Source organism: Myotis lucifugus, unplaced genomic scaffold, assembly GCF_000147115.1.
Source record: "Myotis lucifugus unplaced genomic scaffold, Myoluc2.0 scaffold_43, whole genome shotgun sequence".
NCBI lineage: Eukaryota > Metazoa > Chordata > Mammalia > Chiroptera > Vespertilionidae > Myotis > Myotis lucifugus.
The window spans coordinates 2,151,470-2,172,932 of record NW_005871091.1 but is presented as its reverse complement, the minus strand read 5'-3'; the positions used below and the strand labels follow the sequence as shown (position 1 = coordinate 2,172,932).

Genomic DNA, 21,463 nt, shown 5'->3' with positions numbered 1-21,463 from the left:
AAAGCAAGGAGACAGATTCCCTCCGAGAGCCTTCCAAAGGGAACACAACTCTACCAACTCCTTGATTATAGTCTGGTGACACCCATGTCAGTCTTCTGACCCACAGACGTGGAAGATAGTAAGTTTATATTGTTGTAAGCCCTATATTTGTGGCCGTTGTTATAGCAGCAATTGGAAACTAATACATTGCTCTCGCACCAGGTCCCTGCAGGCAGGAAGAAGGGGAAGGACAAAGCACCATAGGCCACTGATGTCAGCCCTCCTCCTTTTAAGGAGCTTTCCTAGAAGTTTCCCCCAACAGTTTCTACTTACATCTCACTGGTCAGAGCTGCCCTGTGGCCACCCTTCTCTTTAGTGGAAGCTGGGATGGGTACATTTTCAGCTGAGCCCGTTGCTACCCCTAACAAAATGCGGATTCTGTTAGCATGGAGGAAAGGGAGGATAGATACTGGGCAGGCAGGCAAATTGGCTGGAGTCCAGCCACACTCCCAGGCAGAGCTGATACATCCACAACACATTGTTCTTTCTTTTACGACGGCCGTGTTTGGGTGTCATATAATTTATGTGTATACCTGGCTGTTCTCCTCACTTGACCGAGAGTGCTCAAGCGCAGACACTGTGGCTGATTTAGCTATCTGTCCCTGATGCTCAACCCAGGGACTGATAGAGAGAGGCGTTTGCAAGCAGTTGGATGGATGCATGCATAAATGGATTTTGAAATGAGAGAATGATCGATGCTCTTCCCAGAGCCATAGACTCTTTGTATTTCCTATGCGGATGGTCTGTTTGGGTTAGGGAGACTCTGTAAGACCGGCCATGCTTGCAACTTCAGCTCCAGTAAATTAAACCTACACAGCTGCACTGTCACCTTTCCTGACCGCCTATTACAGTCTGCTTTTTGCTCCGAAGAAACTGAGAGAGCTGGTCAGAGGCTGTTATGTGCACCTGTCTCAGCCTAAAGCTTGTGTATAAATTACACTTCCTGCCCGTTCTTTATTTTTGGCTCGGCAATATCCTACTTGGCTCCTCCAGGGAAGACTGCATTCGATTTCAGTCATGAAACTACGAAACAGTGGCATTTCCAGCCCGGCTGGGATGACTCTTATTAACCCCTAACACTGTTTCTTGGGATGCTCCTCGGCTCCAACGACTCAGTTTTCCCAAAGAAAAACAGCGGCCTGGGCCTTGCAGCGCCTGAGGACCTGGCCCAAGCCCACATGTGCATTTGCAGAGAAATTTGCTACTTGGTCTGACTTGCTTAGACTTACATACGCTGTCGATTTCCCGCATTCATTTCCTTTGGGTGAAACTTAATTGTTCTTATCTCAAAAGTCTAGTTTCGTTGCTTTTTTTTCTCTCTCTCTCTCTCCCTCCCTGTTCCTTCTCAGTTACCTACTATCATGACCCAAATCTTCATCACCTGAACTATATAGCTGAGAGCCCTGAAACCCATAGTGCCAGGGGCAGGCTGCAGAGACAGTCGGCCAGCCAGTGGGCACCAGGTCACTGAGAATTCTTAACAACTCGGGCTGCTTCACCGGCAGAAGCAAGTTATTTGGAGTTAGCCTTTTATTTATTTATTTTTTTAAGCCAGCCATTTTTAACATGATCTTGTTTATTTTAGAATGCCTACCTCCAAGTCCAGCCAAACAATCTTCATAAATATTGGTAGAATTGCCTGCAAATCGATGGAGTTACCCTTTAACCCCTCACTTGACACAAGAGCAGTGGAGGCCCTGGCTCCTTTCCCGGGCCATAGCCTGTGAATGGCTGCTTTCTTAGCAGCAGGCCAAAGGAGGCATTTAAATTTTTTTAAAATTTTTTATTGTTTAATCCTCACCCAAGGAATGAGGATATTTTCCCCACATTGATTTCTAGAGAGAGTGGAAGGGAGAGAGAGTGAGAGAGGAGAGAGAAACATCATGTGAGAGAGACACATCATTGGTTGACTCCCCTACTGTCCCCCCACTGGGGGGTGGGGGTGTCGAACCTACAACTCAGTTACATGCCCTTGACGGGGAATCAAACCCAAAATCCTCCTGTTCGCCCTGGCCGGTTTGGCTCAGTGGATAGAGTGTTGGCTTGTGGAACAAAAGGTCCCGGTTTCGATTCCAGTCAAGGGCACATGCCCAGGGTTGCAGGCTCTATCCCCAGTAAGGGGCGGGCAGGAGGCAGCCAATCAATAGTTCTCTCTCATCATTGATGTTTCTCTCCCTCTCCCTTCCTCTATGAAATCAATAAAGATATATTTTTTAAAAAAATCCTCCTGTTCTCAGGCCAATGCTCTAACCACTGAACATGTCAGCCAGGGCAAGGCATTTTTAAAAAGCAATTTATTGTTTTTATTCTGCTTAAAGAATACATTATTTTTTTTTAATTGGGAACATGTTAAACAAAATTAAAATCACCCATTTTTTTCTTTTACGAATTTTTTTTAATTTTTAGAGAGAGAAACATCTATATGAGAGAGAAACATCCATTGGTCGCCTCCCACACACACAAAATCTCATCCATCCAGAGGCTATTTTTCTGATGCCTAGGAAAGAAACAGAAAAGGCCTCAGCGGGGTACGGTGCATCCCTAGATAAATCCATGCCTGTGTCTTGGTGTTCCTCAGCCCTCAGAAGACCTCACTCTGAACTATTTAGGTCTTAGTCTAACAGACTTGGTTAGCTGGTTTCCTGCAGCAGAGAGAAGATGGGAGGAGGAGAAGGGAGAGGACTAGTATAGGTAGGCACAGACCCGCAGCAAAGCTTCTAGCATGACAGAGGGGAAAGAGACCAAAAGCAAAATTGAATGAATGAGTGAACAAATAAATTCAGACCAAACAATTCAGGAAGCACAATAGTCTACAGTCCTTTCGGCGGGGACATCCATCCCTCATGACCCCAAAGGCATTGCTACATAATGGTGCCATCCCAGTATGCCAACATACTCAGTGTTTAACAGGCAGGAAAATGGGAAATACTGTAGAGCCCATATGGTAAGAGTTTGGCACAATGGTCAGGAGTAGGGTCTAGAGTTAGACATCCTGGCTTGAATCCTGCTTTGAGGCTGTGCAATAGCAAACTAGTCCCTTGTCAAGCCTTAATGATCTCATCTGTAAAATGGGGATTCCTTACTCCTAGGGTCATTGGGAAGGTAAAATAAAATAAGCCATGTGAATTCTTTGCTCAATTCCTGGCACAGACTTACTGCTCAATAAAAGTTAATTACGATCATTTCATTGAAAGAATACAGCTACTGAGACTTCCCCCAATCATAACGGTCGCTGCTATTGTGGAATATTCCCAGAGTCTCCAGGCAGTGCTGAAATTTCCCTTTCAGGAAATATATATAGGATGGCTGTGAAAACTGAGGAAAGTTCCAGAAGAGTAGGGGTTACTGTATCAGTCCAATTCATCTCCTCTCTTTTGGGTGGTACAGGGAGATGACCGCTGGCCACCAGCCATTTCTTGGCAGCATATTTCCTTTAAGATTGGCTCTTTCTTTCATTTTTATTGTTTTTTATATGTTCTTATTGGTGTTTAGAGAGAGAGGAAGTGGGAGGGATAGAAAGATAGAAATAAAGATGAGAGAGAAACATGAATCAGCTGCCTCCCGCATGCCCCCTACTGGGGATTGAGCCCACAACCCAGGCATGTGCCCTGACTGAGAATCAAACCGGTGACCTCTTGGTTCATGGGTTGATGCTCAACCACGGAGCCACACCAGCCGGGCAGAGTAAGATTGGCACTTCACACTTTGGCTAAGCTGATAGGAGAGCAATTACTCCAAGATAACTGGGAGAATATGAAGCTGTTTGCCTTTAGCTCTTCCGTCCTCTGCTATGTAAAAACATCTACCTCCAAATGAAGCATGTGGGTGTTGAGCATATCACAAAGCGTTTTTGCAAAGTGGTGGCCGTGAACTAGCGGCAGCAGCGCTGGGTTGTTTTCCTTTGGCCAACATGTGCTCAGTGGCAACGCCGAAAACACAGGATGCTCTGTGATGTAAAACCTTGGCCTGGGACCTCAGCGTAAGGTAAAACGGGGACTGGCAGGATGCCCTCTCCCCCCCCAGGAAGGAGCTGCTCTCTGGCCCTGGGGTGGCAGGACAATACAGTAACCCGTCCTCTGTTTGTGTGTTTTCCAGGCTGGAGCAGGAAATACAAGCGCTAGAAAGTGAAGAGTCCCAGATATCCGCCAAAGAGCAAATCATCCTAGAGAAACTAAAGGAGACGGAAAAATCCTTCAAGGACTTTCAGAAGGTGAAGGAAACATGCGATTTCTCTAAACTATAGCCACGGGGAAGTGAGCTCCGGGGAAATGGTGCCAATGGGAGAAAAGGCCAGTTGGTGCTGATGAGAAGGCTGAGCCCCACGCTCTAGACACGAGGGCCAGATGTGCGAGGACAGGGCCAGCTCTGACGCTGAGGGTGGCCTGTCTTCTGGGACCACCTGGCCTGCGGGGGAGGCAGGGAGACTCATTCAATAGTAACCCCATCTCCTACTCTCCATACGTCTAATGCCTGAGAAGTCATCTTCTGTTGGACTCTAGAATCCTAAAACCAATTCTTATGAAGCAGATTAAACATGCTCCCATCACTGTAGTTTAAGTCTTTCCTTTATAAAAAGGCCAGAGGCAAAACCATATCCAATAGACGGGAATTGGAAAAATGAAGCGTAAATATATGAAATTTCACTGTATGTGAAAACAGTCGGTGCCGTGCAGCAAGGAGGTGAGAATCCAGAGAGCCAGGAGGCTCTGTCTCAGGACCTTCCCTCCTTTCCGTAACCCCGTTTCCTCAGGCCCCTCGGCCACAGGAAAGGAATCTAAACAAATTAATTTTCCGATTGGATTTTCTGATATTACTTCTTCAATACGACCAAGGGTATTGGCTGGATAATCGAAAGCAATCTCGACTGGGAGGAATTCGGTAGAAGGTGGGGATGGCAAACCTTTTCCTTAAATCTCAGGGTCCCAAACACATTTCCCAGAAGAGCAGAGAGCATTGGGTTTGCCCATCACAGTCAAAATCTGGGCCTGGCCTGGGGGACAAAGACGGGTTACATGGAGGAGGGGTGATCTCCTCGCATGTGTAGTAACGCTCTGCCCTGCTTTTGTTTCCACAGGGCTTCTCCAGTGCGGATGGAGGTAAGTGTAAGCGCTCTCTGCCCCATCCGTAGACGAATGTTTCCTTCCTGGTCAGCTTAGCTTCAGTAACACAGGCTCGCAGGAGACATGGTGTGTCGGTGTGTAAGGGCATCAGAAAGAGAGTGGCACCTTTCCCAGGGTGCCGAGGAGGCCCACGTCCGGAGCCTTCTCTGCCTTCTTCGGGGACTGTCTCTCAATTCGCTGTTTCTAGCTTATACAACTGGCCTAGCTCTCCTCCTTCCCATTCGTTCCTCAGAGTCCTCTGCTTGGACTTTTCTTGAAAGATGCTCCGCAAAGAGTGTTAACATCAGGACCAGATCTCAGGCAGGAAGGAGCTCATTTGTGCTGGTGGGTAGGTCTCCAGGTCACCACACATTGCACATCGGAAGGCTGTTACCTGTTGTTTCTGCTTTTTCTTTGATTCGGCAACTGCAGTTTCTGCAGCCTTCCAGGGAGGCGGGGTTGGGCAGAACTCTTCTCCCTGGGGGCGGGAAGAGGGGGAGACATGAGATGTGGGAGCAAGGCCCTGGCTTCCTGCCCCCCATCCTGGCAGGAGGGGGCCTTCTCCTTTCTTTTCCCATCCTTGCCTCTGCCTCCGCTCTCCTTCCGTAGGACCATGTCGATGAACTTGGGATTGTGAGCTTCTCATTCTTTACCTTGCTCCCCAAATTGTTAGCTACGAACTTAGGAAACCCACTCGATTCCCACTTTCACTCTGGCCCTCAGCTAGACCTGCTTCAAAATGTGGGACTTGTGGGAAGGATCAGATCCATCTGCTCATCTGGTTCTTTTTTTAAAAAATTCTTTATTGTTTAAAGTATTACATGAGTCTCCTTTTTCCCCCATTGACCTCTCCCCTGCCACCCCCACCCACAAGCACAAGCCCTCACCCCCCTACTGTCTGTGTTGATTGGTTTTGCTCATATGCATGCATACAAGTCTTTGGTTGATCTCTCATCTGGTTCTTATAGAGTCAACCTCTACACTAGGAAGAGAATCAGGAGCCAGAATAGGAGTTGGCATCAGTGTTTGCCCAATATCACCTGGAAATATATGGGGAAAAGGATGGGTAATGTATTTCTCTAGATGAGCAAAGAATCTTGCACTAAGGATAATTCTGACTTCAGAAACAAAAAGTACTGTGTTTTTGGTTCCCCCATCCCCCTCCAAGCAAGTAAAAGGAGAGGACCTAGATTCGGGCTGGCCAGGTGATCTTTGGGAAGGTATTAAATTAAATCTCACTCTCCCAGTGCATGTGGCAGAGACAGGTCAGGGATGAGCCAGCAGAGACTCCAGGAGGAGTACCTATGACAGTTCTAGAACATTCTCTAGGGTGTGGCCAAATAGGGGCTCTTGTTCTGTGCTTTGGAGGTGGAGCATGGTCTGAGGACATGATCTTTCCTGTTTGGGGGGATTTCAGGGGCAGCATGGGAAAAATAGTGGTTTCCTGAGTGCCAGGGAAGACCAGAGGCAGAGTACATGGCTAGCAGGAGTGCAGTAAGTATCAGCTGGGATTGGGCTTGGGACATTAAACCCTAGACACCCATATACCAGAAGGGTGCACACTGACCTTTTATGTATCCTTTCTCTCTCTCTCTCTCTCTCTCTCTCTCTCTCTCTCTCTCTCTCTTCTCAAACCAGGACCTTTCTTGGAATTCTCTCTCTAATTAGGGAAGGGGAAGAGCCTGCATGTCATGTCTCTGGAAGCCTCTGTGGGCCACAGAGACCCACATATTCCATGACATGTTAATAAGCAAAAATGAAGCCTCATTAAAAATGAAGCCTCTGTCTCTTTCATTCTCACTGAACTTCTCTTGTCTTTCCTGCGCTACTTCCCACTATTGTCATCTGGTCACCCAAGCATTTCCAAGAGGGATGAGAAACCTGAGAGCTTGCAGAGAAATTGCCTTTAGGACTCTGTCCTCTGTCGCTTTTTGACAAGATGGGTGACCTCAGAGTTAAGAGGATGTGAAGTTTTAGGGATCCCAATAAATGGCCTTACCTGTCACCCTGGGTTATGATTCCTGCCACCTCTGGTTCTAACTTAGTCAGGGGGCTGGGGGTACTTTTCATCACACCACGTCTACTGGCAAAGAAAAGTCTGAAGGAGGAAACACATCCTTCCAAGAATGCGGCCAACGTTTAGGTCACTCTGTGGTCTGAGGGTAAAAACTGGGGTACGTCCAGGGAAGGGATTGTGAAGCGTCTGCTTACTTTCTGTCTTTCATTCCCAAGGCCCCTTTGACTTCAGACTTGCCAAGACCCTCTTAGAATCCGTCAACTGTTGTTGCTCAAGAACTAACACAAAATGATTGGAGGCTAATAATACCTTAATAAAAATACCCAACTTCTGAAACACGCTGGTTACAGAATCCAAGGCCAACCAGATTATATAACTAACTGTACAAGGACCACAGATAATTAGCAAGAGCAGCCCCAGTGGAATGAGGTGCCAAGGAGATGGCTGTGGGTGTTTGCGGGTGTCATGACCCCACTTCAGGCACCCTGTGACTGCCTCCCCCCACCCCCCCACCCGTGTATGCCAGAGGAAATGAGGGTTCTGTACTGCTGGACCACCAATGGCTTTGACCACATGGTAGCCCTGATAGTCAAGAGCAATGTATTCCAGTCATGAGTAGAATTTCCCGGCCATATACATTCTGAACCCTCCTTACTTCTTCCTCCCCCCACCCCATCTGCACACTTGTTATATGGCGGCATCTTCATCAATTGGGTGGGTGGTTTTTACTGTCTTAAGTAGACACCGTGTCTTGTGTAACTATAAATTGCATACAGTATGTTTCTTTACCCACAGAGGAGCTGATGTGAAACCCTGGATGGGAACTGGCAAGAGAAATATGCCCTGGCCCTACCTCAGCCCTTGCTGTATGACACTGGTGTGTGACCAGTCCATGAGTTCTCACCTGGTCTTAATGTCTTGAGCCTGCACCTCATTTAAATGCAGGAAGTCAGGTTTACTGAGATCCCCATCCACAGATTTCTGGAAGCCACAAGTTCTATAGATCTGCGCTGGTCATCTCTTGTGCCCTAAATTGGCCCTCTCGCCCCAGATTGCTGCTCCATTCTTCCCATGGATCATGGTTAGCAATCTACCCTACCCAGTCAGGACCAGCTGCTGCTCTCCTTGGTCCTGCCTTGTGCTGGTTTGGGGCCCAGACCCTTCCCACAGCTCCCCACAGTGAGAGTAAGGTCTGCAACCCAAGTTGAGGAACACTGGCAGGGCAGCTCAACATAGAAAATAATGTGCAACTTCAGACATGTGGCTGCCCCCAGAGGCCAGGCTCAAATCCCAGCCCATGTTCATGGGGTGCCCCGGGTGGCTTTATGGCCATCTCCCAGCCCACTGCCATCTCCATGGCCCAACTTCCTTCCTTGCAGTCAAGGGTCTTCAACCATGTCTGCCTGGCCCAGGGTCCAAGCTCCAGCATCCCTAGGCCCCAGAGAGAGCCAGTAACCTGAGCCTCACTCCCATCTCAGGCCTGCATACTCCTGATCTCCTGTTCCTTCTCCCCAAGTGGTTGATGTGGAAAAACCCATTTTCTTAGAGAAACTCCGCTCCATCCCCACTCACGGAGTGTGCTTTTTGCACTAAGAACCAAGTGGTCCAATATCCATACATTCGGGATTGTCAGGCTCACACGTGAGTCAGCAATGGTCTAGACCCGTGGTCGGCAAACTGATGCTCGCGAGCCACATCCGGCTCTTTGGCCCCTTGAGTGTGGCTCTTCCTAAGCCTTAGGAGTACCCTAATTAAGTTAATAACAATGTACCTACCTATATAGTTTAAGTTTAAAAAATTTGGCTCTCAAAAGAAATTTCAATTGTTGTACTGTTGATATTTGGCTCTGTTGACTAATGAGTTTGCCGACCACTGGTCTAGACCAGCGAGTTTCGACCTTTCTCATCTCATGGCACACACACACTAATTACTAAAATTCTGCGGCACACCAAAAAATATGTTGTATATTTTGCCAGTCTGACAAAAACATAGGTATAATTTTGATTCATTCATACTGGGCGGCTATTGTTGCGTTGGCTGTTGTCATTTTTTAATTTGACAATCTAAGGGAAAAGAGGTCTGGGCCCTGTCTAAATAGTCAGATATTGCATGATTTAAAAGTTCCTGTGGCACACGGGTTGCAAATCATTGGTCTACTCTGTATAGACCTGAACTAATCCTACTCCTAATGCAGTGTCTGTTTACAATCCTCTCCACCATGAAATTACAAAAAGAAAAAAGAAGCCTGCTAAAACCAACAGGGACACAGGGCACGGGGACGCAGAATATGGGGGAAGCAGCAGACGTGTGAAGATAAGAGTCTGCTTTTGGACATGTTGAGTTTGAGGTGATTGTGAGATGTTCAGTGGACGTAGGTATTGATAAGTGATTGGCATCCCAGGGTCTGGGATATGGTTATGACACAGGAAGAAATCACATCACTCCACTTTTCCACTTCTCTCTGGGGCACACACAGATTCTTCCCCTTGTCTCACCCCAGTGGCTTCCTCCTCTTCTCTGACACTTTGGCACCTGCTGAGATTCATGCCAGCCAGGGTCTCACCTCCCGGAAGAGGCTTGTCAAGGTCTTTTTCCCAAACAGAGCTGGTCTCCCTCCTTTGCTCCATTTCCTGCAACTGAGCTATTGGTGAGCTCATGGGGTGTTGTTATTTGGACTCTTAGGGTTTTCTGGCTAAAACACCAGTTGAAGTATTGAAAACATGGGATAGATTCTAGCAGTTTTTTAAATGCATATAAAACTGGTCTTCTGAATGAATCCGGCGCACAGGCTGTATTTCCAGTTCAGGGAATGAGCCCCAGACCTCCTTTTCATTACTGTTGAATGCACATTGCTAGTGTGATGGCCCACATTTGGTCAATCCCAGCAAGTTGATAATGACTCTCCCCGGCCCATCTCATTCCCCCCACCCTGACCTCATTGTATTCTTAGAATCTAGAGCTTTCCGATGACTCTTTTAATACATAGAACAGTCCTGGGCTTGAGCTCTCTGACCAGGATCCCTCCTGCCTCAGCTACTCTGCTGAATACCAGCCACTGGGCAAATGCTTCTCTTTGTTCACCCTGATCCTCTCACCCAGCACCCGCCTCGGAGCCCCATTATGTAGGGCAGACAAGCTGCTGTCTCGGCAGTGCACCCACTGGGCCTCCCGACACTGTGCCTAATTGTATTCCCTGTTCTCTGCTACCAGATGCAGTAAATTGCATTTCCTCCCAGCTCCCCAACCTGCCAATCCTCTATTCACGAACAGCAGAACCGTCACCTGGGCAGGACGGGACCAGCAGAGCAGCTGGTAAGTCCTGGGGAGCGATTTGGTTTTGATGCCAGGACTGGCCCTGGGGCTTGCGTTTCTCTGCACTTTACTAATGAGGGGTGCCCAGGGATTCTCGCAGAGGGGGACCCTGACCTCAGCCCAGCCTCAGATGTAGAATTTGCAGTGGCCGCACAGGGTCGGCACTGGGTCCCAATGACTGGGGACCGAATGGGAGGGAATATTGAGGCTATAGAGTGTTTTCTCTCCCGCTTCAGAGGTGTCTGTGTCTTGAGTTTGTGGTTTTTATGTCTTTTTTACAAAGTTAATCTGTACCCTGCCTCCAGGGATTTTTATTTTCCATGTTGAAATACACCCGATCAAATGAGCTGTGATGGGAGCTGGGTGGAAAGTGTTTTCAAAGTGTATGAATATGTTGCCGAAATCCTTTGGGAATCGAGCTGTTTGTGTCTTGTGAACATATAATCCCAAGTCTTTCCATTTCTGGAGTTATTTCTTAGCTACTGTGATATACTGGGAGGGAGAGTAGCAATTTAATGAACATATGCTTCTGGCTAATGTTTCTCCAACTGTGAATCTTGGAGAATAATACATCTATGAGTATAAGTACGGAGAGAGCTACACCTTGCTCTGTTCAATGTGAATGTGCCTCAGCAATCAGAGCAGAAGGGCATGAACAATGACTCCCGGTCAATCTGTTTGCTCTACGCAGAAATGCCCCGAGCGTCAGGGGTTAAATGAAACAGTGCATGGCCAAGGTTGCACAGTTAGTGACAATGTGGGTGATTTCAAATATGATGTCAGATGTTTTGCTTCCCATAATCTAGGTACGTTTATGTTGGAAATAAATCACATAATAACACCTGATAGGAAACAAAACAATCGTGGACTTTTAAGCCAGAGGAACTCTTTTATCTGGGCCAACCTGAATATTTTATGAAGCAAATAACTCCTCCTTATTTTAATGCAAAGGTAAAATGAACCAGCAAATAAGTATTGACCTACTTGTCTATTACACTGATTACATTTAAATATCTACTGGGTTTAGTCTGCAAACATCTTAGCATATTACTTTACGTACAGACGCACAGAATTCTAGGGTTGGGTGGGGCCGGAAATGGTGTCTGGTCAAACCCAGGTCCGGTCCACGTTTCCCTGGATAGTTCCAAGACGGATAAACCAGAACTTGCAGCCTGCAGCTGTGCTACAGGGAATCACTGGCTGTGCCTCAGGCTCCAAGGTGAATGTTTTAAAAAATAAGTTTACATTTACTTTTGTTTATGAACTTGGGGAACAACTGTTCAAAAGTCACACACCTTCCTGCTTGTTCTTGAAGACGTGGGTGTTGATAGTTTCCAAGTTGCGGGTAAAAGGCTCTCTGGCCTCTCGCCACAGGTTCCCGCACCTCACAGGACATGCAGTGGGACCCAACGGATGGGGCGGCTCGTCGAGGGGTGGGGGCAGTGCACGAGAACTAAGAGACAGAAAGAGGGTTTGCATAGTATTGGCGGTCAAAGAGTATTAAATTCAAGAGTGGTGTGTGAATGTGATTGTCGTGCTGTGTGTGTAGGCATACACCAACCATCACAGCTAGCATCCTTCACATTTAGAGGTACTGAAAAACAGTGATCCAAAAAGCAAATGCATTTTTTTAAAGTATTACATTATCTGGATATTTTTAAAAATAAGTTTACATGTACTTTTGTTTCTTCAAGGACTGATTTTCATAAATGCATCTGCTGTAGGAATACATGTGAGCGTGTGGTGGAAGGAATCACATTTGCTGCGGTGCACGCCTGTGTCCAGACCGGCTTGGGAGTAGAGGGTCAGGTTCATTATCAGTGGTGGTGACGACCCAGAGCATGGATGGGTCAGCTAATGACAGTCATCATAGAAATTTCCTACATATTGTCCATCCTGCCTTAAGAATGTCCTTGTGGAGATTGGCACAAACTTAGGGCCACTTTTGTAAATGTCACTTGTCATTACTCAGTATTGTGACAAATGATCTTGTCATTTGCAGTTCGGAATTCTGAATAATGAGAATATATTTAGAATCGTCGCTCTTCAGAATTAGGAGGCGTCTACTCCAATCCCTTCTTCAAACACGGAAGTCGGGGTGTAGCAGCCCTGCCAGGAGGCCCTCCAGCCGTGGTCACTCACCTCTGTGGCTGGAGCTGACTCTCCTCCAGTGGCCCCTTCTGTCTATAGTTGGTTCTGATTAGTGGGAAGTCCTTCCTCTGATGAAGCTACCATTTGTCTGACCTCTTCTCCCCCCCCCCCACTCCCACCCCCATTGGTTCTCATTCTGCCCCCAGGAGCCTCTCAGAACCTAGTTCTGATTTCCCTTCAGGCATTTGAAAATGACTATCATTTCCTGTCTGTCCCAGATCCTCACTTTGCATCCCCTGGGGCCAGGTATCCTCAGCTGGTCCCTAGAGGCTGAGATTGCCTTGAGACACCCTCCATCGCCCTGTCCCTCCCCTCTGAACATGCGGCACTGTCCCTGGTCCTCCTCAAGTGCTCTGAGCTGCCCTGCCCACGCTGGGAGGGGCCGACCCCCCACGGAGCAGGACCTGAGGCCACAGATCATGTGACTCACTTCCTTAGAGTTGGCTCCATGGCCTTTCAGCTGCAGGTTCTAAAGGAAAGCCTCAGAGTCATTTCGCATGTGCCTCCGCTCAGCCTCCTTTCCTTACCTGGTGTGGTCACTGTTCCTGAACCATTTCAGGTGGGACCTGCAGTCTCTTCCCACGATAGCTCACACGCAGAAGAACCTACAAACGTCTTTATTTCTTAATCTCAAAAGGCAAAAATAAGGATGAGCTATGCACCTTTCTGCCCTTTGTAGGTTAGATATGATCGTTAAGTTCCTTCCTGGTAGATTGTCCCTTATACGTGTGGGGGTCTCATGGGGCCACTGCGGAGCCTCAGTGGAAGGCGGGAGGGGAGCATGTCAGGGGATTTGGTAGTCAGGGCTCCTGTGTTCTCTCTCATTTCAAACAGCAGCTCCTCCACGCTCGTGTTTACATATTGTGTTTCTGTATTAGTTTCCATTTGAATAAAGGGCTTAACAGTTTAAAAGCAGAAAAAACCTCTGTCAGCGTCTTTATAGCTTGTGATTGTGGCACCTCATAGCCTTACTTTTCTTCTCACCTCAAATCTGGAAAGCAAGCCTTCCTAATTTTTAATCATTTCACTGATCAAAACATTGTAGAGTTGGACCCGAAGTCAGAGGCCTGCCAGCACACCTCTGGGTCCCCTGGCCCCTGGGAACCCGAAGTCGCCACCTGTGGGGCCTAATCATTCAACAAGGAACAGGTCCTGGCAGTGGTCCTCACACCCAAGGCCCATGTTTCTGTCTTGTCCACAGGAATAGAAGGGCCTGGAGGGTGATCCAGATGTGCTGAGTCTCTGGCATTTGCCTAATCTGTCTAGAGACCTGGAACAGGAAAGAAAATGGGATTCATCTGCACAGCTTCTGCCTGGTGGACCCACGGTGGCTCGTGGTGGCCTCTGCTCTTTGCATTTAGCCCCATGGTGTCAAACTCACTTCTATGTCGTTTATGAAATTCCCTCCTCATTTTTGAAAATCAGAACTTCTGAGTGTCTGCCCCCCAGCACCTCAAGCTCCTGAGACAAGCCCGTGAGTAGGGGAGCTGGGGCCCAAGCCCAAAGTACCGAGAGCATTTATATCCCTGGTGCTTCCTTATTTTCCAGCCTTCACTTCCCTCCTAGCAATGCTCGTTCTGGCACTTTACAGACTGAACACCATCCTTCCTGACCAAAAAAAAATGGAAGCAAAATCAGATTTGAGAAAGAGGCTTTTGCTATCCTTCAACATCACATATTTGCCAATACTACTAAGGTGTCCTGGGAAAACAATTATTCAAAGAAATTTTTTATTACTGGCTTCTGAAGTTAGAGATTACCCTCTGGGATGAAGGGGAGAATCTATTTGGAGTTAATTCCCTCGTTTTTCATTGTTATTGACGTCACAATAGTCAATTTTATATTTCCCGCCTCAAGGGATGTGACCTTATGTGTATATGCATAGTCATATGTCTGCAGGGACAAGACTGCACATATATGTGTGTCCGTTCAATAAGCCAAGCATGTGCATTGCTTCTCTTCCATATTCCGGAAGTGACGCCCGCTACTGAATGTTTATCATATTGGGATGCTCTCACTCCATGCTCTGTCTGCCTACTACCTCCTATTGTACTTGCCACATCACTGGCACGGGAGCATATGTGCTGTTCACGGCACCACAGAATATCAAAGCTGGACACCCTTCACGGTGCAAATGGGGAAAGTGAGACCCCAAGATGGGGTGTCATCTGGATGGCAATTCAGACCCGCTGTGTTTCTCCCCCCTTCTGCCGCTGTGTTTCTCCCCCCTTCTGACACCTCCCATCTTACTGACTCACGGCAGTGGGGGCTCAGCCTGTGCCTCCTCCCACGGAGCACAGTGAGTCAAAGGAAGTGAGCCGAGAGACGCCTGACTCAAAGGCTTTAGCGATGATTGAATTCCCATCCTTACCGAAGTGTCTTGTTTGGTGTGCCCCTGGCTTGGTTCTGAAATGGAATCATGTCAGTTGGTTCCCCGTCCACTTACTGTGTCCGGTGTCCTGTCTCCTGCCCCCGGGCTCCTTACAGCGGCTGTCTTTTTGCTAAAGCTGTAAGTCACAGGGAACGGGACAGTCATAGAGCCGGGGGAGTAAGACTGACCCGGAAGCAAGCATCCTCTGCTCCTCAGACCTATCCTTTTGGGAGCTGCAGCATGCCAGGCCCCAAGAGCTTCTCGCCCCTCCCTCACCTGGTTTCTAGGCTGGAGTCTTCCCCAGGGGCCTCCCACGGTAGCCCACACCTGGCTGTTGCCAGGATCCTGGGATGAGCATCCCCCATGACAGCGTTCCTGCTTCTTCAGAGTGGTTCTTCCCATTGACCAGAGAGCTACTGGGGGAGTAAGAACCTGAGGCCCAGAATCAAAGCCCCAGTTCAGCCATTCGTTCACATCCCACTGCCGAAACCAGCTACTCGGCCTCGGCCTCTTACTCTTCATGAACAAAGTGAATGTTTTTCTCCCCTGTCTTTTGGGGTTATTGGAAGGAATGTCTCCTACACTACAATCCTTTTGTCATCAGTAGCCATGTTTGGAAATCGATAATTAAATTATTGTCTGGTAAGAACACACGTCCAGGCTTCAGTCATCCCATCGCTGGAACTCCCCTCGCACTGTATCCTTTCTTTTTGCTCTGTCTCCAGACCCTCCTCCAGGACATTTCAGACAGCTTTTCTTCAAAGACTTTTATGTCCAGGGGCTCTTTCAAAATCTCTTTTAGGGGCTCCCCAGAAAGTCTTCTGCCCTGAGCAGCACCTCCTCCTCTCTTGCTTTCAAGGAGATGAGCACAGGACCCTCGTCACTACACAGACAGCAGTGTCCCTGTGGGTGGGGATGCTCGAGGGGCGGGAAGGGTGGATGGAGAGCCTTCTCTGTGGGTGGAGATGAGGGCACGATTCAGTGAGAGGTCCTTGGGATTCGCTCCTGGGCAGCAGTAAAGGCAGCAGAGCTTTTAACGCTGTGGGCAAGCATGAGAAACAAAACGCTGAATTTAAAACGTAAGCCTTCTTTTCCTCCTGCTTCGTATCCACCCTAGTTTACCTTTGAAATGGTATTGCCTAGAACGGGAGCAAAATGTAAATGCTTATTCATAAGCAACACATTGAAGGTGAACGTTCGTGCCTCCGGTGTGGTTGGTTTTCTGAATGTCTGACAGTATCCTCTCATGTGCATCCATGACGTCTCAATGTTGCCCCTGTGTTAAGCCAGAGCTTCTCCATGTGCACCCGGGCACCCCTTGCCAGCGAAGAGAGGGAATGCAGACACGCGATGTGAGATCAAGCCCTGGAGGAACCTGCTGAAAATCTGTGGCTCTGAAGCCTTATGTTCTAGCTGGCAGGGTGGGGGTCGGGGAATACAAGTGATGTTGTATTCAATGGCCTAATACAGAAATACTGGAAGAACAGTGTACAACATGTAAATAGAAATAGTAACGTGTAACCCGACTGAAATCATGTGACATGGGGTTCAGGTCCAAAGCCATGTCACGCTTAACAAAATACAGTTTAAAACCACAGCCATGAATGAATAAATAAATACACAAATAAATAGGAACCCTGTTCTTTAGCTGTTTTTTTTTCCCAGAAGGATATGAGAAGGAATCCAATGCATATCTCCACCCAGACATATTTCTTATATTTCCTTCCCTCACCTCCCTCTACTTATCACTGTCTCCAAAGCACCATCTAACACCACGCACGGTTCCTTCTCTGTGTCCCACACAGCTTTGACTCTCTCTTCCATGAGCTCCTTCTTTCTCAACTGGTTAGTGTGTGGATCTACTCAGTCCTTCTAGCAAAGAACATCTCAACGTCCTTCCTCTCTGTCTAGTCTCTGATTCTAGAAACAGGCAAAGACAAAATGAGGTTGAGGGTTAGGGTGGAGAAGGGAAAAATGGACCAACAGTGACACCATTCTCATTGGTGGGAAGAGGGAGAGGGCTATCTCTAAAGATTGCCATGTTAATAATTTGTATCCTGTCATGTAGATATGAAAATATAAATATTTTATTTCAGACTGTATTGATTACAGGTAACAATGTCACTTTATTTGCATATTGCTGGATGTTTGGGAGATAATTAAATATTGTGCCTATAACTAATAATCATTATTGCCCTTCTTATTGATAAATCTGTCCCATGAGTGTGTTTATAGTGATAGGACATAATATTTTAATGCCAAAATGTGCTTTTTAATATAAGTGTGATAATTAAAGAACTGACTTTTTGGAGCCCAAGGAAAATTTTAAATGCCTATTCTAGTTTTCTCATGACACATTTTTGGGGAAAATGTCACTGTCATTGTGTGAGCCCATGTACCTCCATGACAAATATTGGTTGGCCTCCCATTGCATCACTTAAGGAAACTCAAGATCTTTGTGCCAAACCGTGAAACTTTCCAAATGGACACAATGAAAATCAAGCATTGGATTTTGCTTCAGAGCCTTTTATAGTTAAGTGTCAGCCATGAACAGGTTGTATCTTATTACACAAGCGGATGGAGCAATATCATGGCCCGTTTTTTAAAACAGTTCAAACATCAGTTACTGTGTGTACATTGTCATTGGTGTCGTATTATACAAAGTCTCTGTGACTAGATGAAGACAACCAAATTAGAATTTTCATTTAGTAGCATCTGTTTCACAGGTATGTATATCAGGTTCCTTCTGTACCAAAGACTCTAAGGTAGGTGCTGATGGGGAAGGGCAGTCATGGAGAGATGTCAGGTGAAATAACTAGACTTCATAGATCTTAAAAATCTGTGGAGCTAATAAAACATTCCCATAATTATACTCCCGAGTGAAGTATGATAAAAGTGTTAAGTATCTTCAGAGAGGTTTAGAAGATGTGTCCAAAGAATATTAAGAGAGGGATGACTTAGAGACAGGAGGATCAAAGACAGCACATGGAGGACAGCCACGTCCCACCTGCTCCTCTGGACAAGTCCCATTTGGATGCATAGAAACTCAAAAGAAGAACATTTCAAGAGAAGGGAATCTTACCAAAAGCAGGAAAAGTTTAGGTGTGGAATGGCATTATTTGGTTGTGCTAGAGCAGCGGTTCTCAACCTGTGGGTTGCGACCCCTTTGGCGGTCGAACAGCCCTTTCACAGGGGTCGCCTAAGACCATCGTGCATATCAGATATTTACATTATGATTCATAACAGTAGCAACATTACAGTTATGAAGTAGCAACGAAAATAATTTTATGTTTGGGTCACAACATGAGGAACTGTATTTAAAGGGCCAGAAGGTTGAGAACCACTGTGCTAGAGGAAAGGGAGCAGTAGAACATGCAAGTGGAAAGATATTTAGGGTCTTCTTAGCACAGTTGGAGGACTTGCAGTTATTCAGAAAGAGGTGGGGACTCCAAGGCATGATAAGCAGAGACGTGACTCACGACTCCAGGAGACTGCGGTAGAGAAGGGATGAAAGGCAGTCCAGGCAGAGGGACGGTGGTGATGGAAGGAGGTGGAGTGTCCTGGGAATGGTGAGGAGTCTGTTACCGCTGAAGTGGAGTGGGCGGGGCTACAAGTCAAGCCTAGAAAGGTTTGCAGACAAATTCTCAAGGGAATTGTATGCCAAGTTTAGGAGCTTGGTGTTTATCCCCTACAGACAGAGGAACCAACAGAGGGTTTATGCGTAAGGTAACTGTGGGAGGATGGAGCATAGGCCGCAGGGGGCGGCAGGCTTTTTCTAGCTCTTGTTTGAGAAACCTAGATCGCAAATATTTCAGACTTTGTGGAGCACATAAGACCTCTATCACATAGTCTTTGATATTATTTCCTTTCCCCTTCCTTCTTCCTTCCTTCCCTTTACTATCTTCTAATAATATAAAAACAATTCAGTGCTCCCAGGCAACAAAAACAAGCCTCGGCTACCTCTGGCCCTCTGGCCTTGACCAGCATAAGTGGCAGATAAGATGGAAACAAGGATACTGTGCAGAGAGCAGAGGAGGGTCTGGCCTAGGGGTGATGCGGGCAGTGATGAGGAGATGCAGGGGGACAGATCTGAAATGCGATTAGTGACTCTCAACAATTGTTTGGCTGTTGGGCAATTAGGAAGAAAAGGACAAACAAATTGGGTGCAATTCCAAGCTTGAGACACTCGGTGGTACTGGTATTATTTGTCACAAAGACTCTGGAAGGAAGACGATGGATTTCGTTTTGAAGCTGCAGTGAGGTTGATGTACCCACAGGTCACCCAGGGAAAGGGTGCTGTAGAGAACTGGCTCTATGGGTCTAATGCCCAGGTTCCTCACAATCAGAATGTGCGCCTCTGAGGTAACAGATATGAAAGGATGGGGTGTCACCTGAGACTGTAGGAACCCCACACTGGCCGCAGTGGGTTTGGGGTGAGTTGGAGAAGGTGAGATCAGAGCAGGAAGACCAGATAGGAAGCTCTTGCAGTCACTCAGGGAAGAAGATATCGTGTCTTGGCGTGGGGGTAGTGGCCATGGAGCCGAAAAAGGTGACAGATGAGAAAGGTGGTGTGTGGCGGAATCACGAGGACTTGGCGGTGGGCACATGGAAGAAGAAAGAGGTACCTTCTGTGATCCTCATCCTCAAACTCCAGTGGCATGGGTTGACGCGGCCTCGATCTTGTGCTTTGTCTAGCTCTTGTTTGAGAAACCTAGTTAAGTGACTAAAGTACTCACAGAGCATATCGTCTTACTGCTTTGGTAGCTTTCCAGTTTTGCAAAGAACCCTACTTTATAGCACAGTGGAGGACAGCCACATCCCACCTGCGAAAACCTTTACGTATTCTCCATTAACAGTAAAGAGAAATGTAGAAGAAGCCGTGGAACCCTTGATGGAAGGGTTAAAAAGAGATATCAGATTTTGGAACTAGGACACATCTTAACCAAGGGCTTTCAAACTGTCTCTAAGCTGAGGGTAAGCTGTCAGTCAAGGTAAACGCGCATGTCGCCAGCCTCCCTGGAACTTGTCGCACTGGATATAAACAGTCGCTTGTGGGCTGTGTGGCAGCAGCTGTTCCTCAGAAGCGTAAGTGCCACGGAGATGCGGGGCCTCTCTACCCCTGTCCTCCCCGTGCATTAAGCTGCTGTGCTAAACACATGTGTACCCACCTCTGTCCACACCGCGCATGCACGCTAACACTCACGACGCTTGGCCGTTAGACTAGACAGGGCACAACACCTTTTTTTTGTCTGTTTGGCAATTAACCATTCACTGGCTTTTTTTGTTGTAACATGCACTTCCTTTCTCTTGTTTTCATTCAAGCTGTGTACGCCATGGAAATTAATGTGGAGAAAGACACACAAACAGGAGAGACCAAGATTCTCTCTACAGCCACCATTGGCCCAGAGGGGGTCCATCCGAGAGGAGTCAAGGTCTATGAGGATGGTACCAAAGTAGTGTATGAGGTGCGCTCAGCGGGCACCGTGGTAGAGAACGGAGTGCACAGATTAAGCTCCAAGGATGTAGAAGAGCTCATTCAGAAGGCTGGACAGTCAAGCCTCAGAGGCGGGCGTGTGTCAGAGAGGACTGCGGTTGCAGATGGGAGCCTGGGCCACCCTAAGGAACACGTGCTCTGCAAAGAGGCCAAGTTAGAAATGGTCCATAAGTCTAGGAAGGACCGCTCCTCCGGGAACCCAGGGCAGCAGGCCCGAGCCCCCAGCTCTGAAGGGCCCGCAGGCGAACTTGGATCAGCCCGTCACCATGATTTTCATGGGCTACCAAAACATTGAGGACGAAGAGGAGACAAAAAAGGTGCTAGGCTACGATGAAACCATCAAGGCTGAGTTGGTCCTCATTGACGAAGACGACGAGAAGTCCTTGAGGGAGAAGACCGTGACGGACGTGTCCACAATCGACGGGAATGCGGCGGAGCTGGTGTCTGGGAGGCCCATCTCCGACACCACCGAGCCCTCATCCCCAGAAGGGAAGGAAGAGAGCCTGGCCACAGAGCCAGCCGCAGGTACCCAAAAGAAAAAGCGCTGTCAATGCTGTGTTGTCATGTGACCACTTCTCTCTTCCCCTTTCTTCGGGGCAGCCTCCGGGCTCCCCACCACTTACCTAGACCTCACTGTACCACTCACTGCAATACTGTGAACTGGAAGCCAGCGCCTGCCTGCCTTGCAGTCGGATTGCTTTGCTCTCTCTTATTTTCTACCCTTTGCGTGTATCTCCAGTTTCCTCACCTCAGAGACAGCGTGCATGTGTGTGCTTCATTCTTTCCAAGAACTTGCTCTTGCTCTGAACCTTTCCCTGTGTCTTCAAGAGCGAACCAATTCCTTCCTGCTCGATTGGGATGGACTCTCCACGGCAGCGAGTTACATAGTAGCCTTAATCCACTCGACTGGGACCGACCCCGGTGGCCCCGGGGTTCATTCTGTAGTGTGTTCCCATCCTGTACTCACACATCGCCACACC

The 21,463-nt window shown here is 47.6% G+C and overlaps 2 protein-coding genes across 4 annotated transcripts in view; both read left to right on the top strand.

Annotated features, from left to right (window-relative positions):
• Nucleotides 1–5,117: 5,117 nt before the first annotated feature.
• On the top strand, nucleotides 5,118–20,742 carry PALM2 (paralemmin 2; the record flags this gene model as incomplete). The annotated part of the gene is made up of 2 exons (XM_023753224.1): nucleotides 5,118–5,135; nucleotides 20,312–20,742. A coding segment is annotated over exon 2 (420 nt), but the record flags the coding sequence as incomplete, so codon positions are not given.
• AKAP2 (A-kinase anchoring protein 2) overlaps nucleotides 20,721–21,463 on the top strand; it is a 155,571-nt gene continuing 154,828 nt past the window's right edge. For all 3 annotated transcript variants that reach the window (XM_023753293.1, XM_023753291.1, XM_023753292.1), the window contains exon 1: nucleotides 20,721–21,008. In XM_023753293.1, coding sequence (XP_023609061.1) covers nucleotides 20,750–21,008 — 259 coding nt within the window. In that variant the 5' untranslated portion in view covers nucleotides 20,721–20,749. The remainder of the gene's footprint in view (nucleotides 21,009–21,463) is intronic.